At 44.8% G+C, this 14,522-nt stretch overlaps 4 protein-coding genes across 4 annotated transcripts; 1 reads left to right on the top strand and 3 right to left on the bottom strand.

Moving 5' to 3' along the window:
- Nucleotides 1-1,104: 1,104 nt before the first annotated feature.
- CCR75_005615 (uncharacterized protein) lies at nucleotides 1,105-2,457 on the top strand (the record flags this gene model as incomplete). Its single annotated transcript, XM_067963694.1, has 1 exon — nucleotides 1,105-2,457. One exon carries the CDS (start codon nucleotides 1,105-1,107, stop codon nucleotides 2,455-2,457), a length of 1,353 nt encoding a protein of 450 aa, XP_067816109.1.
- Nucleotides 2,458-2,957: 500 nt separating this feature from the next.
- Nucleotides 2,958-3,314, bottom strand: CCR75_005616 (uncharacterized protein; the record flags this gene model as incomplete). The annotated part of the gene is made up of 1 exon (XM_067963695.1): nucleotides 2,958-3,314. One exon carries the CDS (start codon nucleotides 3,312-3,314, stop codon nucleotides 2,958-2,960), a length of 357 nt encoding a protein of 118 aa, XP_067816112.1.
- A 643-nt stretch (nucleotides 3,315-3,957) lies between these two features.
- CCR75_005617 (uncharacterized protein) lies at nucleotides 3,958-4,381 on the bottom strand (the record flags this gene model as incomplete). The annotated part of the gene is made up of 2 exons (XM_067963696.1): nucleotides 3,958-4,305; nucleotides 4,361-4,381. 2 exons carry the CDS (start codon nucleotides 4,379-4,381, stop codon nucleotides 3,958-3,960), a joined length of 369 nt encoding a protein of 122 aa, XP_067816111.1.
- Nucleotides 4,382-4,422: 41 nt separating this feature from the next.
- On the bottom strand, nucleotides 4,423-6,020 carry CCR75_005618 (uncharacterized protein). Its single transcript, XM_067963697.1, has 2 exons — nucleotides 5,517-6,020; nucleotides 4,423-5,451 (listed from the first exon to the last, which is right to left on the bottom strand). Exons 1-2 carry the CDS (start codon nucleotides 6,009-6,011, stop codon nucleotides 4,621-4,623), a joined length of 1,326 nt encoding a protein of 441 aa, XP_067816162.1. The 5' UTR covers nucleotides 6,012-6,020; the 3' UTR covers nucleotides 4,423-4,620.
- Nucleotides 6,021-14,522: the final 8,502 nt, after the last annotated feature.

Below are 14,522 nucleotides of genomic sequence, written 5' to 3'. Positions count from 1 at the left end.
CCGGCGAATTAACGCGGCGCGTGCGCTTAGTGCGAGGTTGTGTGGGCGTCTTCGCAGACGACCCACCAACGTGGCCCCTTTTAGGTGGCATCTTGGGCGCCGTGTATAGAAACACGTGCGCGAGAGTGATCGAGTGAACTAGCGGCGCGTAAAGCTGCTCGCAGTTCCTCTCTCTACTCTGTCGAATTTAAAAATGTAAATTCGTTCTTAAAGAGGGGGATGGTGTAACGGGCTAGAGTTGCCCTAATGTTACACAGTCCCCATTAAGTACATTTGGTACTTAAGGGGATGGTCAATTACTAAATAATAGTAATTAGACCCAACACTCGGGTGTGGTGCACATTTGTGACCAACCCTTGTGGATGTGATGCACATGGGTGCATTCACATTAGGAGGGATGACGCCCAGCGTCATCCATGATGACGGCTAGCGTCATCAGTTACGCGAGGTATCTGTAAAGATACGCTCGCAATACATATTAAATGATATCTATAGAGATAACATTTTAATTGGTTAAAATAGGTATTTATATTTAATTCTATTAAATATAAATCAGTCTGAAAATTACTACCTACTTGGTAAGTGCGCACGAGGAGACGGATTACCGCTCCCGTGACGACACTTTACCAGAGTTCTTAGTGTGTTAGGTGAGGGCGCTTGCGCGCCCACCACAAGTACCGCACTGCACGCAAGAGAAGCAGGTTTAACCGCTTCCTCGCTGTGCTGGGGTGTGTGCCTAAGTAGAGCGTGGCCGCATTACGACGTGCCCGCCTACATTCTGTATCATCACTGCAGTCGATTAAAGCTGAAGCACTCGTGAGATATTATCGCCTTACTTTCCGCGAGCCGCGAGAAACGACGTTGTCGCAAGCTAAAAATAAAATATCTCTTATTAAAGATCTCTTAACTTCATTTTGTTATTTTGCATGTTCCTGAAAGTATTTAAATGCTTACTAATATGAATGAGGAAGAGGGAATTTTGTGAATTTTAGAAAAAAGGGGTAGATTAAGAAATTCGTGTCAAAAGCGGGGCATATTCTGATTTTTTCATTTATTATACAAGGCAATAAACGTTATAATTGCCACCCCCTTTGCATTATACTAATGAAAAATGCTGAACGACACGCCTTCGATGTGTTGAAAGCGCCCGAATCTACGGATACACTGGCCAGACGTATGCAAAAACTTCAAGTGGTAAGCGATTCAACGCATGAGAAGAATGTAATACCTACGATAGTGGACTCTTTGGTGGAATATCACGCGAATATCGGCTGCTATCAGTGTTATCTTTTCCTAGACTGTCACGAACAGGCCGGAACGCGAAAAGAAATGCTTGACGTGACGCATTTTCGCATAGTTGCAAAATTTCCACGTATAAATCTTGCGTACATGCCTCAAAAACATGGTGCGCATGCTGTAGATCAGCAAGAAGATGTCAAAGTTGTTTGGTGGACGGACATTGAGCGGAATGTGGACATCGCGCAAAGCTTCTTGGAAGATAAAAATGACCATTGGTATATGCGACTTGCAGTCCGACCAAGTGACATGCAATTGCTAGGTGGCTTCTCGTCATTTACTCAAGTATCTTATAAAGAGCTTCGACCAAAATATTACGCATCAGTGCGTTGTCGAGGCTGCAACACTCAGTTGCTTCAAGGTCAGGAAGGCAATAGCATTGTAAAAGTTTTGCCATTACCGTCTGCAAATTGGATGGATATGTTTGATTTCTGGGGTGTTGGTATTGGGGCATTTGAGCACATTCCCCGTGACACGATTCAAGCACAACAGCATAGGGTGCTTGTTGGCGAGTCCTATGTATTATTACACGCTAGTGACTTTGTGGCCAAAGCAACAGTACGAGGTTGTGATAACGAAGTTGCTTTTGCTTTTGAAGATGACGCTGTAGAAGAACACGATTGGGTGCCGCTTATGTGTGCTGCTTGTTCGAAACGTGTTGGTTCGTATAATATCGAGCAGCCAGACACAATTCGTCTTGACAAGCACTTGATCAGTGCTTGCAATATTTTGGATATCTCTACAGAACAAGAGGATGCCGAAAATATTTATGCTAACTACACGAACGATAGTATTCTCAGTGCCAAGTTGTTGGAACTTGCCGACTCGGACGGAAAATTTCGATTTGTATTGACTTCGTCGTGCGCGGATAGAGGTTGTCCTGATTCACTTACGAACGATACGTCAAAGCCACGCTTGCAGTTGCAGTTGCTTGGTTGGGAGACTATGATTAAGCGACAGCATGCGACAAAATATAGCCGCGTGCTAAAAGTTTTGTACGGACCTCGCCAGCCAATGCATGAGCTTTTGTCTTCGCATCAGTTGATTCTTCCACCCGCCTTCTTCACAGCCATTATCGAGCGTCTTAGAATTAGTTCGACGATGTTGCCATTATCCTTACGAACGTTTAATCGGCTTAACATTGGGTACCTTTACGCTTAAAATAAATGACGCGGCCCTCATTAAGCATATTTTTGAGCTTCTTAAAAAATTGTTTTTTACTTGCCCACTGACTATTGATTTTCTTAGAAATTTGTATCCTTGAAGCGTGTGCTCTGTAAGCATCAGGGTTTTCTTTAATGGTTTTGAACAACAAAACGACACTGACTACCTACGGCGTCTTAAAATGCTAGTGCTATGATGGGCTTTCTCGCTTTCAATTCATCCTGTAGCGGTAAAAGTGTTGGGGACGCCAATCATTTTTTACAAGTAGGCGCGATAAATTTATTTAAAACCACTAAATTTGACGAATATGGCATTACGAAGGTGCTCAGGCAAAGGATACTAATAGTCGTATACTAACAAATAGAAGCTAGCGATAAGGCAACATGATCCAATAAAAATATGGATAAGCCTACCGGGATAGACAATCAGCCTTATAACGACAGAAGCTATAATTTACTATAGCAACTCCATCCTTCACCTGCCTTCCAGATTCTCTTTTACTTGCGCGCGCCTGGACCAGCGCGTCGACGACTCTGCATTTTATTGCTCTTTTTTTTCATGCTTTCCTCTTTCTTTTTACTCAACGTCTGCACTTTACCAAGCAGAGGCGAGTTTTTCAGAATGTCTGGCAAAATTACAAGCTTGATCTGAGAACCACGAACGTATACTTGCTCCAATTTGCTCTTCTGGCCATCGCGCTGTGTGAGGACCACGTCACTGAGCTGGCAGTTCATGCTGTCTTCACTCTCAATTAAATGACCACGATACACCTCACCATTTCTCAGCTCAATCGTCACGGTGCGGCCTTCGCCCTCGTGTAGCAGTGAAATTGGTACTCCTGCAGTCTTGGACATGATGCCGTAAGGGTGGCGATTTCACTGAAGATAGAAATGTTGAAAATGCACTATTTCGCTTTAGTGACACCGGACATATGAAGCTATATCGAATGAGCAAGCCTGATGTTAATTTCTTAAATAGTCTTAGAATATTGCATCCGTAGTGGACGCCTTTCCATCGGCAACAACGCCAAAAGAAGCTGCTCTGCACGTATTCAAATTCAATCAAGATTTTCGTGTTGTTATATTTACCAGCGCGGAATTATATTTTGAAGCCGCTGGTTACAGAAGCTGGCGTTGAAAATCCGCTAATGCGCCGAGTTCACACATTCGACCGTGGATGGTCGTGCTTACTGTTGCTCATTTACTAATAAATATAGCGATCACACTTTATCGAGTCACACGTTATTTTCAATGCCAAAGCCAACCCTCTCGACCACTTCCACGTTAACATGAAAGTGCACAAGCGTTGATCACAGCTTCAAAAAGCTTATTGTCACCACTAGGTAGTTGTCGAAAAAATAAAATCAACCACTTGATTTTTAATGTGTAATAATATTGAAAAATACTGGAAAACCTCTGATTGAAATACTAGCCTGCAACAAACATCTGCTACGCCTGGTCAGCCGAGATATCTTACAAATTGTACTATGTCTTGCGGCTACAGACAGCAGAGTGGAAGAAGTAAAGCCGGTGGAAGCAGACACAACGCCACTGGAAGTGACAGTCCACACGTACAGACGCTGATAAGGCAGCAGATAAAAATAATAATCCACAACAAAATGGACAAACTGAAGCAACCACCGAGCAAGCGTTGTGACAGTTCTAGCGTGGCATAATTCTGAATGCCGTAATCCTTAAGCGAACGCGATGCACGCAACGGCACGCCGCCATAATTCAGATATCCTTGAATACAAAGTCCTTGCTGTTTGGCCTTAATCTGCGATAGCAGTTCTTGAATTTTTACTTGCGGATCCGCCACCGCGACGGTAAGCATACGGCTGGCATCCTACACGTATTATGAATGTCATGAATCAAATTGTGGCGGTCCTTAGGCTGCATACCGTGCGAATAAAGAGCTGCATCGTGCGTGGCGGTAGCTCACTTGTAACACCAAACGCAAACGGTTAAATATTACTTTTCAGTATTTGTTCTTTTCAAAATCTGGAAGAATGGGACCTTTCATACTAAATTTGTTCGAATTTACAGCATATAGTTGACCCTTCAGGCACATCATCGTTAACCGAGTATACACAAGAATCGATTTATAGCCGTTCTAGCCATCGTCCTAATTATTAAGACGTGATGACGACAAACATTAAAGCTAGTAGTCATCGCCGCGAGACACGACCTCCTTGCAAGTCGGGCGCAGAATAATTGTATGTTCGTATTGTGCCGTGTAACTACCCTTCACGTCCACAAGTGGCGGGTATGCTGTAACGATGCCATTGTCAACAAGGTTCTTCAAAGCCATGAGATATTTCTCCTGTTTGGCCCCCTTTGGATTGATAGTAGTCGATCCTCCATCTTCACGTTCAATCCATCGACGACACCACGGCAACGTGCCAAATGTGCGTGTTATATGCCCCAGCAGTTTTTTTGCGCGAGGCAATCGCAATGGGACGTGAGGAGCGTCAAATGCCTTGGCATAGTGTGAGCACTCTCCATCTTCAACCACGTATCCACGTCCTGTCGTATTGAATGTTTCAATAGCAAAAATCTCTCCTTCCTCCATTTTCGTCTGATCTTCAGTCTTTACTATAGGAACACTCTTTCCAGCGTGAATCTGATACGGGCCAATTGAGTGGCCGTTCAAGTTACGAATCGTTTTGACAGGGTACGTTGTACCCTCAATAGTAACCTCAAACGACTCCATCACTTCTTGAATTGCCTCACCAATTTCCCCAAGTCGAGCGTCAATCCCAGCATTGGCAATTCCAGCCTCCGTAGCCGCTTTTGCGGCCTCTAACAACGGGTCAAATTGTGGATTGAACGCCACGGTCCACGCACTATCGATGATACGTCCATTTACGTGCGTACCAAAGTCTACTTTCATTACGTCTCCGTACAAAAGTACCGTGTCATCACCAGAATTTGGCGTATAATGAGCTGCCACATGATTTAACGAACAGCCTGTAGGAAAACCAATGCCTCGCTGCAAAAAAATTAAATATTGGTAAGAAATTCAACATCATTTCACTTAAGCGACAAACAACGTACCGCAAAACCAGCTTCGACCACTAGCTCTCGATTCTTATTTTCGAGTTGCGTACACATGTCGATAAGCTTGATTCCAGGCTTCATGATGCTTTGTGCAAATTTGCGCACGTGGCGATGCACCTCAGCAGCATGACGCACTGTCTGGTATAGATCCTCGTATTCGCGGTCACGAGCGCGTATCTCTTCGCTAGTCGTGCGGTAAGTATTAAAGTCGCCAGGATGTTGTTGAATTTCACCTTCTGGATATTTGCCATCTGGAAAGAGCTTTTCAATAGGAATGGTGGGTGGCTCTGTCTGACCGACAGCCACGTAGCTGTCTGTGAAGCCCTTTACACCACGGAATGGCGGTAGCTTCGAGCCAGAACTAGGGATGTTTTTGCTCTTTTTCTTTTTGCTCTTCTTGTTTTTTTTCTTGGCCTTAATTGGAGCCACTTCACCGCTATGCTTGGTGTCCAAAGTATGGTCTTCTTCATTCTCCTGCTCCTGCTTCGCCATCGGATTTCGCGTGTAATCAATACGCAAAAATAAATATTTCGAATTTGCATAATATTTTGTCTTTTTTTAACAAAATAGGAAACGGCTTGCATGCCAACTCATTATCGCGATACAATATGCTTGGTGTAAAAAAATGGCTCCATTAAAAGATGCGAAGACCTGATTTAAAGGAAAAAAAGGCATCGTTTATGCTGACCTCTGCTTTTGCCAGATTTCGCGACAATCGACTTGATGGTAAATCAGCTCCTAAAATTACTGAAATTTACTCACGTAGCGACCACCAAATTGTAGTTCATGCTATGCTTTTGGCCAAATATCTTCCATCTAGAAACATCGCCTGGACAAATGTCACTTGTTTTAAGCGCAAAAAAAAGCGCTTGAGGTCGAGGCTAGGAAGACAGGAGTTGCAAAATCAATTCCGAATACGAATTTATTATGGATATTATGTTCGAATTTTTGCAATCCCTGTCTTTGTAGCCTTGATCTCAAGCGCTTTCTTTCGCGCTAAGATCAAGTGACAATTCGACCCGCTTATTCGTGCTACCAGAAGCGATTGGCAGGGTTCATTTGAACTTAAGTCAATTAATCAGCAGAACTGTTGTCTAGTTGCTACAACAAAAAGAAAAACGTTAAAATGACCTCCGGTGAAGGCGGGCACGTCGTTATGCGGCCACGCTCTACTTAGACACACCTTAGCACAGCGATGAAGCGGATAAACCAGCTTCTCTTGCGTCCAGTGGGGTAGTTGTGGTGGGCGCGTTAGCGACCTCACCGAACGCACTAAGTACTGTAGTTAAGTGTCGTCACGGGAGCGGCAATCCGGCTCCTCATGCGCACTTACTAAGAAGAAAGTAGTTTCAGACCGATTTATATTTAATCGCATTAAATATGAATACCTATTTTTACCAATCAAAAATGTCATTCCTGTAGATGACACTAATATGTATTGCGAGCGTAACTTTCTAGATACCTCGCATAACGGATGACGCTAGGCGTCATCCCTCCTAATGTGAATGCACCTATGTGCCTCACATACACAAGGGTTGGTCACAAATGTGAACCACACCCGAGTGGTGGGTCTAATTACTTTAATTTAAGTAATTGGCCATACCCTTTAGTACACCAAGTGTACTTAACGGGGACTGTGTAACATCAGGGCAACTTTAGCCCGTTACATCCGGGGTAATACGATCCTCGTATAACAGTTGAAAGTCTCAGATTGTTTCTTTGGTAAAGGCCACTATCGTGAAACACAATATTTGGTTACAGGAACCAAGTCATATTTCATGACGGAAACTCTATCTGGAGGTAAAATCAATGGTGGCCTAGTACATACCACATCTTGGAATTTCATAACTAAGGAATAGAATGGATCCGTAGGACCGTTAATGATCGATGATCTACTGAGTGCAGCTTTTGTATCCTTCAGAACGGCTTCATCCAGGAGCGATGATGAGCTTAAATAAATATTCAGTTGAAAAACTACCATTTTAGATAAGATACCAGCCTTTAAGGCTCGGCCGAAGTTATCAACACATATATCATCTAGCTCTTAAAAAGAATGTAATGAAGGAATTGCCTCAGGGAAAAATTCGCCCTCGATTTTATCGGTCGCACCATTAACAAGCGTAAGCAACTGCTCGCTCGTATCACTTTGTCACGTTATAGACGCTTCGCGTCTCTGCTGTCGGAATCGAGACAATACACCTCTTTGAGGACGGGGCATCAACGTTTTCAAGTTTCCAAGTTTACAGCCTTTATTGGCTCTGTACCAGTGCTGGTGTCCAATCCAACATTCGACGAGGAGTTATGCAGCTCAAATTCCTAGTCATAGATCGTTTACGTGTCACTTCATGTGCATTAGAAGGGTTTAAACTGAAATGCCCTGACAACTTGCCAATAGCGTCACGACTGACACTCAGTATGGCGCCACCTCGGCGGACCAGACTCGGTGAACTTAGACGTGCCACTCCACATGTCTCATGAATATTACACCCTTAATGATTCGGCCCTATGCCTACAAAGCTTTCAGCATTCAGTGATTTGTTATTGCAATGAGTGTCACTCGACTGAGTACGTGCAGTTCCACCCCGAGCTCAGAATTAGTGCTTTCAACATTGAAAATTATTTACTCAGACATTCCAATGTCTTGAACACAGACATATTCGGTCAGTGATTCGTACCAATAGCGCTTTTGTTGCTTTGCAAAGGTGGGTTGAAGACCCTCCAAAGCTTTAGTAAAAACATTGCGCGTTGCGCCTAAGGTCTTAGACCTCCAATCGATCCATGGCTCATGGCGTTCATGCCAGACCATACCAAGGATGAGATTATATCTCGAATCCAAATCAAGGACGAGACAGCGTTCCACACTGTCAAAGTCCAGAAACGTAATACCTAAGTTCAACGGAAATTTTAGAAATAGTGACACGAGTCCCAGTCGATAAGCGGACAGTAATTATATCACCTTAAGCGCCTCAGCATATTGTTGATTCCCTTCAAGGAAAAGACGTCAAGCATAATCGCAAGACGCCCCTGAGTCAACGAAAACTGACCATGGGTTATTAAAGCCCTTCACCGTCGTCTGAGCGACTAACAAGCCAAGCTTGTGCTCGCTCCCCGTTATTTTTACTCTCTCCTCCTAAAGGTTCAATAAAGCCTACCCCCCCCCCACTAGGGCGCCCCGCACGTACTGGGGTCAATGTTTTCCCACACCGTACCAGGTTTCTCGTATAATTCGATATTATTGCTCTTCCCAGCTTTGCGCGCGTTGCGTAGGGGACAAGCCGGGCGTAAATGTTTTGTGCTTCCGCACATATAACATCTGCGGATGTTTATATGCTGTTCCACAGCTTAAAATTCTTCTTCTCCCTCCTCAACGAGGCTTAGATTCATGGGTCCCGATCTATGAGACGATCACGATGTGCTCAAGGAGCTAGTACGGTAAACAGGCGTGCTAACGCGAGAGGACTTAAAGTCGAATTTAGCGTGTAGCGCTATGGCAACTGCCTCTTCAGAAGTAACAGGATGGGAACGAAACAGTTCCGTCCGGGAAACACCGTCATTATGACTCCCAAGAAGAAGTTACTAATAGCTTCTTGCGTCGTATCTTGATGAATAGCGGCATTGAGAGTTCTCAACTCCTGGACATGGTCCCTAGGGTTCGTTTACCCTGACGAGCGCTATGAGTCGTAATCGCGTACGAAAAGCCTGATCAGGTGGTGTAAACATGTTAATCATTTGCTGTTTCAGCGAATCCCACGTGGAAAAAGCGTAATATATAGACGTTCTGCACGTGAGTGCTCGTTCCATGGCTCTACCACCGAGCTTAGAGATGGCCATGGCCACCTTTTGTCGTTCTGTTAAGAACATGGCAGAGTCTATGGACATCTCCATTTGCTTTGTTCAGAAAAGGAGGTTCTTCCCCTCCTTTCTCTCAACTATCTTAACATTGTCAACAAGGGGCCGAGTCTTAGGCTCTGAATCAGGTACAGAATTGTACCGAGTCGGCATAGATGCCGCTAAGTGGTTTTGGACCTGTCCGATAAGAGAGGATTTGTATTGCCGAAAGGCTTCAAGCCTTGTATCCAAAACTTTTGGTCCCTGGGACATGTTGAACTCAATGTATTCTAGCATAAACAAGGTTTTCAGCTTCTTAAACGCTGCACGCCCCTGAAAGTTCGGAAACAGTGTCCATTTCAGCAGATGCTTAGTCTTTAATGACTCAGGCATAGATTGACCACGAGTACTACAAGGTGTAGCGGAGCTACCTTGCTCCTTAAGTCAGAGCAAGACTTATTGACAGAGAGAGTCACTTAATTCTAAACAACTAATAGGCTCAACAACTCAGTGAGTTGTACAAGCTCGTAGAGCTTAACGATTCCTAGTTCAAGGGATTCAGGGATTCATAGAACCAAGTGGCAACTAGTGCCCGAGAGTATACACGTTAGAAAGATTTCTTTCTCTTGTAGACCAATGAGCAAGCCTTGGGAAGGCACTAGACGCTGTAAGATCAAAAGGGAAACTGAACTTTATTTAATTAAATTATTTACATCTGAAACCATACCCTAGCTACATTAAAATAGATTTCGGCCGCCAGACTTTATATCTGGCGGCTGCTACATATGCTACACATAAAAAATGGGATTAGTGATTGACTATCTTAAGTAAAACAAAAGAGTATTTAACTTAAAAAGCAAATGTACCACAACAACGGTTCGCCAACCGAAGTATGCACCATTACAGGATATAATCCTTATGAAACGGCAAACAACTTGGTGTTAGATATAATGGTGATCTATGATTAAACAGGCCGAGCAGGACTACTTTGATCCTTTAGTCAGAAAAAGACCTATAGGTTCAAAGATTTAATTACTTCAAAATAACTTATTAAAGTTACACCTCGAAATATCGTAAAATTCGTAAAACTTATCTAGCCTGAATTTAATGGACTTAACGATTCTAAGAATCAGGTGGCAACTAGTGCTCAAGAGTATATACTTTAACAAGGCTAATTGCTCTTACAGATTACAGCGCAAATCATTTGAAGGCACGGAACTCTTTTAGATTAAGAAGTGGAGCTAAACTTCATTTAAGTCATATATGTATAATACCTTGCGTTTGCTGCCCTAATAAATAGCCTGCCATTAGTTCTCTGTCTCATAAAGCATTATGATTTCACATATATCAGTATCGAGGATATATTTTTCGCAGCTGTACCCCCATCCCACATAAACTTTTAAAAGCCGAAGTAGAATCCCGTTACACCATCTTTTATCAGAGTGTTGACACCGCGTGTCGGCACTCGTCCTTAGTTTCTGTCCCGTTACACCCTCTTTTATCAGAGTGTTGACACCGCGTGTCGGCACTCGTCCTTAGTTTCTGTAAAGGACTGTGCTCTAGCACATAACCTCTTAGTTTTGCTATATGCAAATTTGTGTCCTATGACATGAGCACCTAACGAGTCACCGGCTCTGCGTATTTCGTCGAAGAGGACAATTGTGGATAATGATAGCTTACTCCTTTCAAGGAAAAGGCTGATGAACCCGACTCCGCCACGCAAAAGCGTGAACGTTGAGCATTGCATCCTGTCCCTGAAGTGGTGTCGTAAGCGCTGACTGCACTACACATGACACCGGCTTAGTATAGGAGAAAAAGTGAAATTGTATGGAACATGCTAAGTTCCTACGTACTTACACTTCTTGTATTCTGACATAATATTAATATAAAAGTATGAATAGTAACTCATGTTGCTCATTGCCAACTCGCGCCGCGCGCCTAGCAGCGCTTGGCAGGGTTGATTCAACGACTTAGATCAACCAAAGAACAAAATGTCGCATTGCTGCAGCAATATTACCGTGCATAGCTAATATTGTAAATTTTAAGTAAATTACTAAAAAAATATATTTTATTCTCTTATCAGTCCTTTATGGGTAATAACGTTTTCGTAACGAGACACCCCATTACATCACCCCCCTAAGTAACCGTCACTATAGTGACTGACGGAGAGTACAATAGTTTTCCTCTCTGTTAGGGGGCACTTGTTGCTTTTAATTCGATTCCAGCTTTGGTACCATTAGCAGCTACACTAAGTCGTGTAGCTGCTAATGAAGCTTACTCAGCAGTATACGCTCAGGCTCTACTGCGGAAAACAACTCGCCTCCCAGTCCATTTGAAGGCGTCTTTTATGCGTATAATGATCATTAGCAAAGGTCTCCGATTGTCTGGAGACGATGCCGCCAAACCAGCGGGCTGTGGCGTAACAACTGAAGAGTTGTTTTAGAGCTTGTTAGACTTGTCTGAGCCTCTTTTTGCGGAATCATCATATGATGACTCCGATAGTTGTTACGATGCTGGCGATGCTAGAATTCATCACCACGGTTTAAGTGATCGTCAAGATCGCTTCGAAAGCAATTTCACCTGAAATGCTAACATTAGTCAGATGTAGAGGGACCGCAATACGTTGCGTGTAGGCGGGCGCTTCTATAGCGGCCTAGCATATAAATCATAGACCTTCAAGCACAACCAGGAATCGGTTTGACCGTCTTCTCTCACGTGCAGTGAGGTAGTTGGTGGGTGCCTAAGGTGACATCACCCAAAGTGTCGCATGATAGCGGTTGCCTGTCTTCTCGGGCGCACTAGTCAGCTAGGAAGTAGCTGTAAAAACGGCTTATATGTAATAGAACAAAATATGAAACCTTTTTACCCATTAATAAAGCGCAATCTCTGAAGATGTGCATTTAATGTGAATGCAACTGAGCGCATCACATACACAAAGGTGGGTCACTACGTGAACCTCACTTCGAGTAATGGATTCCCATTACTCGAATTTATTGACCTTTCCGTTAAGGGATTTTAGCGGGCGTGAAACGTAAAGCAGTTAGCACGGTACCCCCCCTCTTTAAGAACATTTTACATTTGTTTGTAAACATCGTCAAAAGGAGGATTAGGGACAGCGAGCCGTCTACGACGTGCTGCTTCAGCTGTAACGGGCTAAAATTGCCCTAATCATACACAGTCCCCGTTAAGTACACGTGGTGTTCTTAAGCAGATAATCAATAACTTAATTAAAGTAATAAGACCCAACACTCGGGTGTGTTTCACATTTGTGATCGATCCTTGTGTATGTGAGGCACATAGGTGCATTCCAATTAGGAGGGATGACGCCTAGCGTCATCCGTTACGCGAGGTATCTAGAAAGATAACGCCTCAATACATATTAGTGTTATCTACAGGAATGACATTTTGAATGGTAAAAATAGGTATTTTTGTTGTATGCCAATAAATATAATTCAGTCGGAAAATTACTTTCTACTTAGTAAGTGCGCACGAGGAGCCGGATCACCGCTCCCGTGACGACACTTACCTACAGTACTTAGTGCGTTCGGTGAGGTCGCTTACGCGCCCACCTCAACTACCTCACCGCACGCAAGAGAAGCTGGTTAAACCGCTTCCTCGCTGTGCTAGGGTGTGTGTATAAGTAGAGCGTGGCCGCATTACGACGTGGCCGCATACGCTTGGTAGCACTTGAAATCCTTCCAACGACCCGCATCTCTGCGTGTGTACGTGAGGATGATCCTCAATATTGATTGGGCTCATTTTCCCCACCTCTCCGAACATCATCGGGAGGTGGCAGGGCTTATGGCGCAGGGACTTGGTGAGCCCTGGCCAGTCTCCTGGGTAGTCCTCCTGAACAACATGTTGCTCAGTTGGAGCAGTTTGAGGCATTCGTGCTCGGACAGCGGAGGGCCGCGTCCGAGTCACAGAGCCATGCTGCGGCGGAGTCCGTCACTCAGACTCAGGATGAGCTGAGGCATGAGCAGGCTCGGAGCGAGGCTCTCAACGGGACTGTTGAGATGATCTCTACCCAGCCGCATCAGCCGAGGCCCATTCAGATTGACCCGCCAAGTTCGATGGAACTGCGACGAACACGATTGTCCACTGGCTTTTAGCCGTGGAGGAATGCCGTATCGCGCAGCTCATCGAGGATGACAGCCGGATGGTGTCGTACGTGTGGCACCTGCGCGGTAAGGCCTCAGGGTGGGCTTACTTGGCGCTTATGGCCGACAGAAAGACTTTTCCTCCATGGGCGATCTTCAAGGAAAAGATTCGCGCCATTTACCAGCCGCCGAACAACGAAGTGTTGCTTCAGACGCGCTTCTTTGGAGTGCGATAGGCGAAGCGATCTCTGCAAGAGTATGTGCAAGAGATGCGCTCGCTGTCGGCGTCAATTGCCGTAGGTCCGATTCCGGAACACATTGAGGTGCCTACATTTATGAACGGACTACGGCTTGGCCCATCGCGACAGGCCCATTTCAGAAAGGTTCCGTCAACGATGGAAGAGGCAATCAAAATTGCCGTAGTTGAGGAGCAATTCTACAACAGTGCTTCGGCGACTGCTTGGTATAAGCCGTCGGCCAAGAGGTCAGATGCCACTCCCATGGAGTTGGGCAAAGCAAACATTATCTGCTATAAATGCGGCAAGCGCGGCTATATGATGGCTCGCTGCTATGCCAGTGTCCATGCTGGGGCAAAGATGCCCAGCAAGAGGACTCCCTTCCCAAGGGCGATGGCAAGAACCAGGGTGCGAGATGCAAGAGTTCTGTACCGATCACTGAGGGGTCGAGAAATGCAGGAGCGCAGTAGGGGCAGGGTGCCCTGCTGACGCGGACTCTGAAGCAATCCTCAGCTCAGAATTGTGGAACAAATGGGTAGCATAGTCCCTGAGGTCTCGAAATTTCGGACTTCAAATCTGCTGGTCTATTGCGCTCATGTAAGAGGCTATGACCAGGTGATGTCCATCCTAGTGGATTCGGGTGCATCACAAAATTTTGTGAAACTCGCGGCTCTAAGAAAGAGACCGGCGATGTTTGAGTCGCTTTGCCAGGATGGCAAGCGAGAAGAGGCGACCGTTCGTTTAGCGAACGGCGCGCTCGTTAAGTCTGAGGGAGTTCAGGTAGAACTCGCCTTCAGCTTTAGTGACTTCTCTTGTAAAGAGAAGTTCACAGTGCTAGG

Source organism: Bremia lactucae (assembly GCF_004359215.1).
Source record: "Bremia lactucae strain SF5 chromosome Unknown BlacSF5_NotPlaced_182_SHOA01000115.1_669280bp, whole genome shotgun sequence".
In the NCBI taxonomy this organism is placed as follows: domain Eukaryota; phylum Oomycota; class Peronosporomycetes; order Peronosporales; family Peronosporaceae; genus Bremia; species Bremia lactucae.
This window is presented reverse-complemented; position numbering and strand designations above follow the sequence as displayed.

What these genes read in the sequence shown, in the direction of transcription:
- CCR75_005618 (XM_067963697.1), bottom strand. Translation starts at nt 6,011, where the DNA reads ATGGCGAAGCAGGAGCAGGAGAATGAAGAAGACCATACTTTGGACACC. An exon ending in TGGTCGAAGCTGGTTTTGCG is followed by an intron (nt 5,452 to 5,516) that starts GTACGTTGTTTG and finishes ATTTTTTTGCAG; the next exon opens with CGAGGCATTGGTTTTCCTAC.